We start from the raw sequence: 12,385 nt of genomic DNA on the forward strand, positions 1-12,385 counted from the left end.
GGAGCAATACAAGAGATGGCAACTTCAATTTTAACCACTTTTAGCATCCCTCATTGGTGATATATGGCAAACCATTTTATTGCAGGACTTAATATGGCAGTCACAGCTGTTCATCTGTGATTGCAATCCCAAATGCCATAAAAAAATTTTTTAACAAGTTGCAGTGGAATCCCAATTTAAACTAAGTTCTTACACTGCGAAAAAGGACAGTGCTTAACTTTCACTATTTTCCTTTTTATCACTCTAAATCACCTCCCTAAAAGCTACTGTTTTCTACACAAAATATACACATACGTATTGAGGCCAAAATCTGAATTTTCATCACAACTGCAGTTCAACATCTGAAAAACATCAGGATTCTCACCCCTGTTCTCAACACTGATGGGAATTGTGACCTCCTAGGGAAGATCTTGGTAGACCACTTGCTGAACTCAACAATGCATAGTAGAAAAGGGGGGGGGGGGAACCAAGAGGGAAACTTTAGGAAAGGGACAAATCCCAAAGATTTGATCTGGGATTAAGTCTCAGTGGCGAGGTTGGATTAAGAAGACTGAGGCCCTGGAAGAATTCCCCAAATAGGGACCCCTTTATGCTTATGTGTTGAGCTGTTCTGGAATCTGTGGTGTAACAATTAAATAAACGAGTAAGTAATAAATTGCAAAATACGATACACAGCAGCAGAAAAATCTTCATACATAAACCCATCTTTACCAATGCAACTTCGGTCAAACTTGCAGATGAATCCAGTGCCCTTTTATTCAGTTTTTTGCAAATAACACACAAAATATTGGGAAGAGAAACCTTAGGAGGTTCAGGAAGTATCTGGGAAAGCAGCAGCAAGCTACTCTTTTCTCTTCCAGCAGTGAAGCCCTAGCTTGTAAAGGGCCTGGAGCAATTGCATCAGTTGAAGCTTAATGGTTTAACTTGGAATAAGGTTGCTTTTTTTTAAAGCAAGCAGTGTCTTCAACAAGAAAACAGGTTTTTCTGTGGTCCACCTAGATAATCAAGCACCTCCTTGCAGAAAGCAAAACACATTCCTGCTATATAGACCAGAGGTTGGAATTGTGCAGCCCTCCACATGCTATTAAACTGAAACTCCCATGAGCCGGCAAAACCAATGATGAATGCTGAGAGTCGTAGTTCAAGAACATACCTGCCACTGCATTATCGTGTTGCCCTGCTTGGTGAATGACCGCAAACTGGAAGAGACATCCTACCCCCTCAGTGCTGCTAGAAACATGACCTGCACTGAGTAATGCTACTTCTTCTAGTGCTGGTGCTGTGTGCCTCCAAGTCATTTCTGACTTATGGCAACACTATCACGGGGTTTTCTAGGCAAAATTTGTTCAGAGAGGATTTGTCATTGCTGTCTTCTGAAGCTGAGAGCGTGACTTGCCCAATGTTATCCAGTGGGGTTTCATGGCTGACCTGGGGATCAAATCCTGGTCTCCAGAGTCCTAGTCCAATGTTCAAACCACTAAACCATGCTAGTTTCTTCTGTGTTTGCCTACAAACGTTTAACGTTTACCTCCTTGTCCAGAAGGCCTTAATTCTCACCTCTGTTTGAGAATTCTCACATTCCTTGTAACACTACTTGCAGTTTTCCATTTCCATTAAGCCCCTTCTACTTTCTTAGTGAAATGCCTCTGTTGCAACTACCCTCCTTCCCTTTCCCCAGCTATCCTGTACTCCTTTACTCCATCCATCAAATTCCTTTTTTTAATTCAGAGTCCAACACTTTCCTTGTTTTTTGATAGACATGCAGGCAGTAGGTATCACTTCTGTGGGCATCTTTTGGAGCCAAATAAGAGACTGAATACAGCCAGTCATTTGTTATCCTCTCCCCAGTTGACCTTGGGAGAGGCAAAGTCAAATACAAAATGACCAAGATCAGAGCCTTGTTTATAACCAAACTGAGGAGCCAAGCTGGAAGGAGGCAAACACAGATGCTGCACCCAGGCTGCAAAAGGTGAAGCCAAGGAGCTTTGGACCTCAAAGGTCGTCATAGAGGTGTTTTGGTGTCTAGCCAGCTAGACTCAAGATGAAAACCCTTCATTAATCCAGGACAGAGCATTCAGTGTCAAAAGGGTGAAGATATAAAGGGAGAGAACTAGATTCTCTACCACAGATGGAGTAATGTCCACCAATTGGATGGCATGAGAAAGATGCAGCTATTAGTGGCTACTAGTTATGATAGATATATACTTCTCTCCACTTTGCTGTTGTTTGCTTTCAAGATTCGGATGTATGGCATCCCTACGGAGAATCTGCTTGGCCGTGGAAACCCACTGGGTGACCATGGGCAAGTCATATTTTCTCAGCTTAAGAGGAAGTCAATCAGAACCCACCTCAATAAATCCTGCTGCCATATAAATGCTGTGGTAGTTTCATTTCATTTCTGAATTTGTGGTTTTGTGGTTTTCTTGATAAGATTTGTTCAGAGGGGTTTGCCATTACCTTCACCAGAGGCTGAGAGAGTATGAATTACCCAAGGTAACCCAGTGGGTTTCCATGGCTGAGCAAGGATTTGAATTCAGGTCTCCAGAGTTGGAGTTCAATGCTGAAATCACTACACCATGCTGGCTCTCAGAGGCAATATGATGCTGGATATCAATAAACTGCTGGACGCATGAGTCAAAGGGGGTACTGATACTGTGTTCGCCACTACATAAACAATACTCTGGACTATCTACGCTATCACTTTTATCCTGTATGACTTTTCAATGTGCTTATTTCTCTCAGAGATCACACCAAGAACATTGTTCCAGAAATTTAATGTGTAGCTTTACAGTCACCTTGTCTGTAAATATACATACATAAAAAAATTAGAGGAGCATGAATACAGATCTTTCCCCCCCCCAAAACCCAGGCAATACTAACAAGAGCATATAATAAGCACACTGATACATGCCCTGCTTGTATTCACTCTAGCCCTGGGATACAACACTTGAAAGACTTGGGGAAAGCAGACACTGCCAAAAGACGAGGGGCAGCAGCATGAAGAGCGCATGCCAAAATAGCCAATCAACCCTCACCACAGCATGTCAAAATGCTTTTTGACCTTAGGAATCCAGCCTCCACAACAAGGAAGGCTGTTCTCATCCCCTTGCGAAAAATCCCCTGGGATGTGAAGTCAAACAAAGTCCCGTTCTGGTAAACTGATCGCTAGTCTCTTATCCAGAAAATTTTGGACAGTGAGCATAGAGAAGGTGAGCAGTCCATTCAAAAGCTGTAGAATCAAGGGTGTTGTTTAGAAGAATAGGGTGGGTGGGAGAAAATGATGCTAGGATGGTTATGCCACCCAAACTTATGCCCAGGATTGGGGTGGGGGAGCTCAGTTAGATCCCACCTCTCACCAAAAAGAAAATAAAAATAAAAAGATGAGTGTACAGCAACAGCAGGTAGGATGGAGACTGGCCAGAACTGCTGATATGGGGATCATTCTTCCTTCTTATCCTTTGGGCCATCGTGAGAGACCTGGAAGAGAAACAAGGAACAGAAGATGATGTTACTACTCTGTGCTAGAGCAGTTTTTCTGTTTAAGGATATTCCATAGGGAGGGATAGGATGGAAGAGGACCTACAGTCAGATAACTAAAGCTGAATTTTGTAGCCTGCACAGATTTTAGAAGCTTGCATAGTTGATTCTACAAATCTTCACTAGCAGTGGGGATGGGCAAGGTGTTTTATAGGGCACCCTGAGCTGCAAGGAATCTTACTCAATCGCTTATTTGGCTTTTGAGACAAAATCAAGTGCTGTACCTAAAAATTTTCAAGCCTGTGCACAGACACCAAAGGATAGAGATATTAAGGGGGGGGGAGGAAAAGAGCAAGATGAGTTTTCCCAAGAAGCTGGATTCCACACCTGTTGCCACATCCTGTGCTTCTGTTTCACTCCTTCAGAATCAAGGCCTAGGAACAGCCCTGCTTAAGATACCCACAGAACTACTAGGATTGCTACTAAGATATTCTGTTGCAGAAAATAAAATACAAGTCCACTGTCACTTCAGGCAAACAATAGGCCAGTCACAAGATTCCGCAGGCTCAAATACATACAACAGATTGACTCCCTGCTGGCCAATGACGTAAAATCTCAATTCAAACCATTGTCCTTTGTATTCCACAAGGTTATGAGCTGTTCACTTTTAGACACATCATTCAAATGTGTCACATTTGTTTGTCTCTGTGTCATACATGCCTAAGGATGGTCAGCGCAATCCCTGCTTTTTGAAAGCAGTATTCTGGTATATTTCTTCAAACAACCCCTGGTAAGATCATATCTACTGACTGGTTGAGTATGTTCAAACATTACTGAATGCTTTGTGCATTACTGCACGCTACAGTTTTGTAGGAATACAGATAAAAATACTATACTGCTAAGGGCACAGAATATAGCTTCTTGAAGACCAGCTTTTTAAAAAACACATTTCTTGTCCATACAGCTTCAACAATACATTTGAAAGGGCATGAGCAGTGCATACTGAAATCCTACAAAGCTTGTGGGGAGTGGTTGAACAGGATTTCCGGGGGTTATGGGGGGATGAGGTTCCGCGTCCCATATCGCCTCCTGCCTTACTCTACCACCAGGGCTAGGCAACCTTTTTGAGCTGGGGGCCGGGTTGCTGTCCCTCAGACAACTGGGGGGCCAAAGCCGGGGGGTGTGGAGCTTCCACCCTCTGGGGGCCAGGCCTCCTCCTCTTTGCCGGCCCCTGACGGGGCCCCAGGCCCCGTCAGAGGCTGGAAAAGAGCCAGTGGGGGCCGCCAGCGCTGGAGGCCTCCTCCTCTTTGCCGGCCCCTGACAGGGCCCCAGCCCCTGTCAGAGGCCGGCAAAAAAGCCGGCAGGGGCCACCCACGCTGGAGGCCTCCTCCTCTTTGTTGGCCCCTGACGGGGCCGCAGGCCCCGTCAGGAGGCGGCAAAAAAGTCCTAGAGGCCCGCTGCCACCGCCGGAACCCTGTTGGAGGGCCTCAGCGACCTCAACGGGCCTCCTAGAGGCCCCCCCGCCATTTTGTTTTTGTAAATGGCGGTGAAGTCTCATGCGACGGGAAAGTCACACGATACTTCGGCCGCCATTTTAAAAACAAAATGGCACCCGGAGCGGTGTGGAGGCAGGGCGGCTGCCGCGGCAATCGGCAGCAGGACCATGCCAGGGCCGGTGGGAAGGCCTCGGCGGGCCGCATCTGGCCCACAGGCTGGAGGTTGCCAACCCCTGCTCTACCACTATTAAACTAGTGCTGTACAAGCATTTGAATTTATGTATGTATACTCCATTTTATATTACTCACAGAGACTACACATCTCAATTTAGCATTTGGATTGCCTGTCATGGCACAGCCAGCGCTGTGGTAATTATGATTCTGTGCCCACTGAGCAACTCAAATTGCTGCATGACATCTCAACAGTCCCTGTCTCTCAGTCTGACCTACCTCACAGGGTTGTTGTGAATATAAAGCATAGAAGAGGAAAGCTGTGCAGGCTGCCTTTCAACTCAGTAGAGGAAAAATTGACTAATGTGGTGTAATAGTTTGTGTGCTCTAGGAGAACAGAGTATGAGTCTCTGCTCTGCCATGGAAACCTACTGGTTGACTCTTGGCAAATGACCCTCTCTCGGCCTCAGAGGAAGCCAATGGCAAATCCTCCTTTCAATAAACTTTGCCAAGAAAACCATGAGAGAGTTGCCATGCACTGGAGTCAACTTGAAAGCACACACAACACCAAATAACACTGGTCTGAGTGTTGGTCTATGATGCACAAAACAACAACAGAACACAGCAAGGGGCTGGGGCTAAGTGCGAGTGCTTTAGCTAAGGCTAACTAGCAAATTCATGATGAGAAGTGAGCTCTGAATTGTGGACTTGGCAGTTTGTAGCTCAGTCATAGTCACTTTCCTACAGTGATTCACAAGGATCAACTACCATGAGCAAGACAGCTTGAGAGCCACAACTGTTTAGATTCTACCAGATCAAATCATATTAATAATCTGTAGAGTCACCATTCTGTGAGTTGTGACGTGAATCACAGTAGTAGAACAATACCATAGTTTAATGGGCCTTTTCAAAAGTCCACTGGAAAAGAATGAGAGATTGTTAATGGAGAGAAAATGCTTTCATATTAGATGACCAGCCACACTAGAGAAAATCCTATCCCAAGATAAAGTGTCAAGCTGAATTGTGCTGGAACAGGTTCTGCTCAGCTGTTGTCCAGCAAAAACAGAGGCAGCAGCTGAAATCTGCTTCTATGCCAATTCTTTTACTAGTCAGCCCTCAAGCACTGTGATCCTAGAAGAGAGATTTGTTTACAAAGCCCAGGGGGCAGGAAGACCACCTATCTCCATATGGGAATGTTTACTATGTAATCTGAAGACAGCTGGAAGGAGCTGACCAGAACAGCCAAAGTGGCAATCCTCTTTTTACATAGTGAACAGATAGGTGTTAGAAGAAGTGCTGCCTGACCCCCTTCTTTGAGTTCTAATCTCACACTCTGAAGGACTGTATACACAACTACATTCAAGGAGAACAGACATGTAACATGTCACACATGTGTTGTTATTTGCTCTCAAGTCAACTTTGACTTCTGTTGTTGTTGATGTGCCTTCAAGTCATTTCTGACTTATGGTAACACTAAAGCAACCCTATCACAGGGTTTTCTTGGTAAGATTTGTTCACAGGAGGTTTGCCATTGCCTTCCCCTCAGACTGAAAGTGTGTCACCCAATGGGTTTCATGGCTGAGCTAGGAATCAAATCTTGGTCTCCATAGTCATAGTCCAACACTCAAACCACTACGCCACGCTGGCTCTCTCCAACTTCCACTTATGGCAACCCTATGAATGAGAGAACTCCAAGATCCCCAGTCATAAACTGCCCTGCTCAGGTCTTGCAGACTCAGAGCAGCTATGGATTTTTCCACTGAGTCAGTCCACCTATACGGCCATCTCCCTCTTTTCCTACTGCCTCCCTTTACCAAGCATTATAATCTTTTCCAATGGATAAGATATGGGAGAGCAGAAGAAGCTGCTCAGCATTCCGTATCAAGTGCTTAAAAAAAAAAGCACACACACAGACCGACAAAATGGGAAGAGGAAGAAGTGTAATGGATTTACTCAGCAAGAAACCTTGTCTGTTTTAAAAAGGAATGCTTCCCCTACTGTGTAGAGTGCTGTCCCCCAACCTGCATTTTCACAAGTGCTGTCATTCCCAGAAAAGCCATTATCCCTTAAAAGAAGCTATATATATCACTCCCACATCACATACAGTTTAAGACACGTATACATTTCAGAAACTTAAAACAACCTGATTCCTAGCCACAGAAAATGAAGAGTTTTGTACAATGTAGGGAATAGACTCACTGGCTGGAGATAATGGGAGTTGTAACCCCGTCTGGAAGGCTCTCGGTTAGAGAAAACTGCTGTAGTTTACTACAGTGTTTAGTTTTTCCTCTCCAATACAATGGAGAGTCAGTGTGGCATTATGGTTTGAATAATGGACTCGACTCTGGAGACTTGGGGTTGATTCCCAGCTCAGCCATGAAAGCCACTGGGGGACCTTGGGCCAGTCACACTCTCTCAGGCTCAAGGGAAGGCAATGACAAACTTCTGAACAAATTTTGCCCCCCCCCCAAAAAAAAAACCCAACCCAGGATAGGTTCGCCATAAGTTGGAAAAGTCACACAACACACACATTCCAACACACACCCGTGTGAGCCTTTTGTGCTACTCAGCTGCAGTACTATGGTCCCACTTAGTTAGCTATAGTTGTTTCCTGTGGATTCCTGGGGCTTGTAGTTTGGTTAGAAGCACCAGAGGAGCTTTTTGGCTGAGAACTATAAATTCTCTCACCAGCCACAAACCCCAGGATCCCCCAGGATGTTGCCATGGCAGAGTTAAAGTGGAACCATAGCTATATTTGTGTCATGTGGCAGTGCCAACACAACACCAAAGCAACAACCTCTTGCTGTTTTTATTAACACAGGGGGTGAGGATTGTACAGTCAGTCCTTCAGAACTGTTGTACTGCAGCTCCTAGCATTCCTCACCACTGGCTTTGTTGGCAGTCCTGCAACACCTAAAAGGCCACTTGCTTTCCAACCCTGCAGGGAGGAACATGCTTCTGCCTCCTTGAGGAGCCACCACTATTTGGAGGCAATACTCAAGGTCTCATAGGTGGAGAGGGATGCTACTCCCGCAAATTCCCAAGGAAGCTTAGCCAGGCTGGAAGGGATGCCATTCCTCAGGGCTGGATGAGACGCCATTCCACAGGGGTGGAGGCCTGTAAAGTCATTAGAGTAGCTACACAGAGGCTCTATTTATAGGCAGCTGGTGAGGCAAAACTATTACTGAAACGCAGCAGCCAGATCACACTGCCTGGAACTGCAGAGTAGGGAGGGAGGGAGTGTGAGGGAAGGAGAAACGGTGGCGGTGGGGGGAATTCAAGCAGGTGGTTGCAGAAGGCAGAGCAAGACAGAGCTCAGTAAGGACCTGTGGGCTAAAAATGGATATGTAATGGAAGGAGGATATTCCTAGATGATGCTTTACAATCAAATTTGCTCATAGACATCTCAAAGATTCTGGTGGTGGGAGTAACTCGGCTCTGGAACGTTTAGAATCTACAGAACCTCTCCAAGTTTGTCCTGAATCTCAGAAGGATGCAATTATTAATAAATTGCATTAATCTGATTGAATGCAAACATAAAAATGTCATCTGCAGTATGGGTGCAAAACTACCACAGACTTGTGTGTCATAAATCTGCAACAATTGGTGACCAGGCATTTCAACTTGTTTGGTACTGAGGTGCCTTCTCCTTCAGACATTTTGGACAAAAGGGAGAATTTTTGATCTGTAGACTTAGGACAGCCAGCATAGTGTAGAGGTTTGAATGTTGGACTACAACTCTAAGGACCAAGATTCAAATTCCTTCTTTGCCATGGAAATCCATTGGGTGACCTTGGGTAAGTTACACATTCTCAGACTCAAAGGAAGAAGGGAACGGCAAATTTTCTCTAAATAAATCTTGCCAAGAAAACCCCATAATAGATTTGCCTTAGTGTCGCTGTAAGTTGGAAATGACTTGAAGGTACACAGTATCAAGACTTAAGAGCCTAACACCGTATGGCCTCAACTTAGAGAATAATACCATCATCCACTAAAGAATTCTAAAAACAAGAGTGTTTTAAAGTATCACCTTGTGTGCAGCTCAGGTTCACCTTTAACAACCGAGAAAGGTGGGAGCTGGAACATTTTGCTTATAGTTTTCAGCTCTGTTTGTTAATTACATTTGTGTACCTCCCCAGTCACACACACATACAAAAAGAGGAGTTCATCTATCAACACCCCTCCCCTTTTCCAGGATCTCAAGTAGTACATCCTTCCATGTGCTTATAACAGCAAAGCACCAACTCTAGCTGCTCTTCATTCATCCCTTGTAACTTGGATACACCAACTGAGCAATATAACCCCAAACTATTCACTTGAGCCAACTTAAAACTGCCTCCACCCATTGTTCAGAGAAAGGCAGAGACCCCAGCCACAATGACACATAGAAGAGATCAAGAATATCTTCAAGATTCATCTCACTCTGAGAAGCAAGATAGTAGGGTGACTGGTGTCTTTGGTGAACCAGGTGGGAACAGAGTGATTATCATCAGAACTTAGTTGGAAGAAAAGAGTCACTGACAAGACACTGGAGAGGAGTCAAGGGGACTTAGAGAAATATGTAAATTAAATAAAAGCTTCCCCCTCTTGTGATTTATCTAGTATTGATAATACTTCCTTCGACCCAAAACAATAATTGGGAGGCTCTTCTGGAAAGTTTTAAACATCTGAAAAACTAGTCTCCATTCTTCTGTTTCCAGGCTACAGTTACAGGCCTGGTTTATACTTGTTTGTTCCTGTATTCAAGCCAGGCTTGAAAGCCCTCTCCCAACTCCTATCTTTGTGGGCTGCACACTCTTCCTGCCTGCCAAGCAAGAGAATGAAAGGAAAGGTCCAACACCTGCTCCCCAACTTGTCTTGTTTGGGCATTTCCTTGTAGCATGCCAGCCCAGCACTATGCCTACTCACTCCTATCTCCTTCACCTTTATCAACTGCTCCCAGGTGAGGCAGCGTCTTATGACCTGCTTACGTGCCGCCACAAACGTGGAGGGATGCTTGCCAGGAAGGATCCAGGGCGAGGCACCCACCCAGCTCCTCCTCCTCCTCTTCTCTGGAACCCAGCGGCACGAGGGAGAAATAGGGAGGAACCCACAACCGAGTCCATGCTGCATCTTTCTCCTCAACCACTGTGTAGGGATTAGGTTACCCTAGTAACAGAGGCCAGATTATTTTTACACTGTGTGTGTGTGTGTGTGTGTGTGTGTGCGTGCGCGCGCGCAAAAGACAGAGAGAGAGAGAGAGTGAGACAGACAGACAGAGAGAGATTGCGTTGCAATTTAATTCTTGCCAGTCTCCTAAACTGATTTAGGGTAGCACAGAAGACTTCATAGCTAGAGTTCATAGCTGGAAATTAGAGTTTCTCCAAGTAAAGTGGAATTCCTGTGCTCCTCCACTCCCTGAAAGTAAGAGCTCTCCCCTGTTGTAGTGGTGATTGTTTAAGGGAAACAGCTGAAAAGTAGAGGTTCTGAAGCTTCCACTGTGTACATGGACATTTCTTGTATATGGACTTTCACAGCACACATTTTAGAATAAGAATTAAAAACAAACAAAACAAAAGTTGTGAAGGGACAGTGTCGGGTTCCTGAGGGGGAAGGGAGAGTAGAGAAAGACTCTCACTAGCTTTGACAAAAACTAAGGTGTTTTTAAAAAGGATTTTCAAGCAAAGAACGCATAAAGAGGAGCACAAAGAGGAATTGGCCAGGAACTGCAAGATTGCAGGGATCATCATTTTCTTTCCTTTAAATCTCAAACAATTGTACCTCTATGTTCTTTTAAGCAAAACTGAAATTATAAAAGGTTCCCACCTGTTTTCTTTTAGGAAGGTAATATAATTCACAAAGCCACTTTGCTCAGTCTGGGCACTGGGGGACACCTCAGATTTGCTGCCTGAATCCAAAAGATCCCCAAGGAACGGTCAGAGAAGAGAGGAAGCGTTTTCACTTGGAAATATACCTTTATGATCTCACTCTCGATTCATCACTGTCTTCCTCATTCATCTATTCTGTCCAGAGCCTGGAAATGTGATTATTTGGGCCTACATCTCTCTAAAGTCACTGTTCATGCAGACTGGGACTTCTGAGTTACAGGCCAGAAAAATAACTACCAAGCTCTGCATTCTGGTAAATGAGAAGCCATTTCTTTTTCTGAGTGAAGCCTCCAATAAGGAACCCCACTTGAACCTAGGAATAGGGAAGAAGGCCAAGAACTTGTCTTCATTCCCAGAGGATGTAGATCATGTCCTTTGTATTGCAGCTCTAAGTGTGGCCACATTTGTGTGCTCTCTGCAATTTGGCTATGGAGCTTAGAAACATGTAACTGTTGCCTTTGTCTAGCCCAAATCTACAATGCAAGCACCCCTTCTCTCACAGCATGTGAAATGGCAACAATATGAAGATGCTTAGGTGATGAGCCTTCACTTCAGTTTGGTGATAGCTTAGCAAGACAGGGCAGGAAGGAGGCCCTTCTCAGCTTTGTGTTGATCTTTAGCCACCCCACTCCTTTCCCCCTGGCACCTGGAGCTTGGCGTGTTCATCCAGCAGCCTGTCGTACTCCTTAGTCAGTCCTTCGGCCTGTTTGCGCATAGCCAGGGCCTCGTTGTCAGCCTTCTCCAGAGCTAAAGAACAGGGAAGAAAAGACAACATTAGACTAAGTACTGTATTCTCAAATCAGTTCAGTTCAATGGGGAATAGTAAGCCAAGTCACTAGCTGGACCAATGGAGGTAAGGGGCAGCAGCATGTGTCACAGGAAAAGAAGTCATTTGAGATTAACAGGAAAATGAATGCTGCAGAAGCAGATCACAGCTTCTCTTCTCCTCCAGGATTAGAACAACTTCATTTTTTCCAGTCAATATTGAAGCTGTGATCTTCTATAAATCATCTCCTCTGATTGCACTACTGCTACAAACACAGCACCCAGGTGTGCAGCTGTTCGCAACAGTTAAGCTGGTTGTCACTGTTGCCTGCACCAGTTCTACAAGCAAGGAGGATGCTATATGGCAATTTTTGTCTAGGCAGGGAGAGTGAAACTCATTTTGTACAGTTTCACACTGGCAACCTGGCACTTAGCTACCCTCTCCTGCTGAAAAGATTTGTGCTGGAGCAGCAGTTAGATCACATTTAATACTACTGCTCAAAGATCTGAGTAGTTTTTGAGTGCAATTTCTACTGTGTAAAACAGAAAATAATCAAGTAGAATGCATTTTTCAGAAGAGGAAAAGGAGATAATCAGTATTTTAATCAT

General features: G+C 44.7%; 1 protein-coding gene across 1 annotated transcript in view; it reads right to left on the minus strand.

Moving 5' to 3' along the window:
- Nucleotides 1-2,757: 2,757 nt before the first annotated feature.
- Nucleotides 2,758-12,385, minus strand: part of LOC149323002 (B-cell receptor-associated protein 31-like) — a 62,544-nt gene continuing 52,916 nt past the window's right edge. Inside the window, exons 7-8 of the mRNA XM_089486026.1 lie at nucleotides 11,658-11,758; nucleotides 2,758-3,477 (exon numbers count right to left, since the gene is read on the minus strand). Of these exons, the coding sequence (XP_089342152.1) occupies nucleotides 3,439-3,477; nucleotides 11,658-11,758 (140 nt within the window). The 3' untranslated portion in view covers nucleotides 2,758-3,438. The remainder of the gene's footprint in view (nucleotides 3,478-11,657; nucleotides 11,759-12,385) is intronic.

The sequence above is a fragment of the Sceloporus occidentalis genome, unplaced genomic scaffold, assembly GCF_023333645.1.
Source record: "Sceloporus occidentalis isolate IW3139 unplaced genomic scaffold, rSceOcc1.0.p SCAF_1, whole genome shotgun sequence".
Lineage (NCBI taxonomy): Eukaryota > Metazoa > Chordata > Lepidosauria > Squamata > Phrynosomatidae > Sceloporus > Sceloporus occidentalis.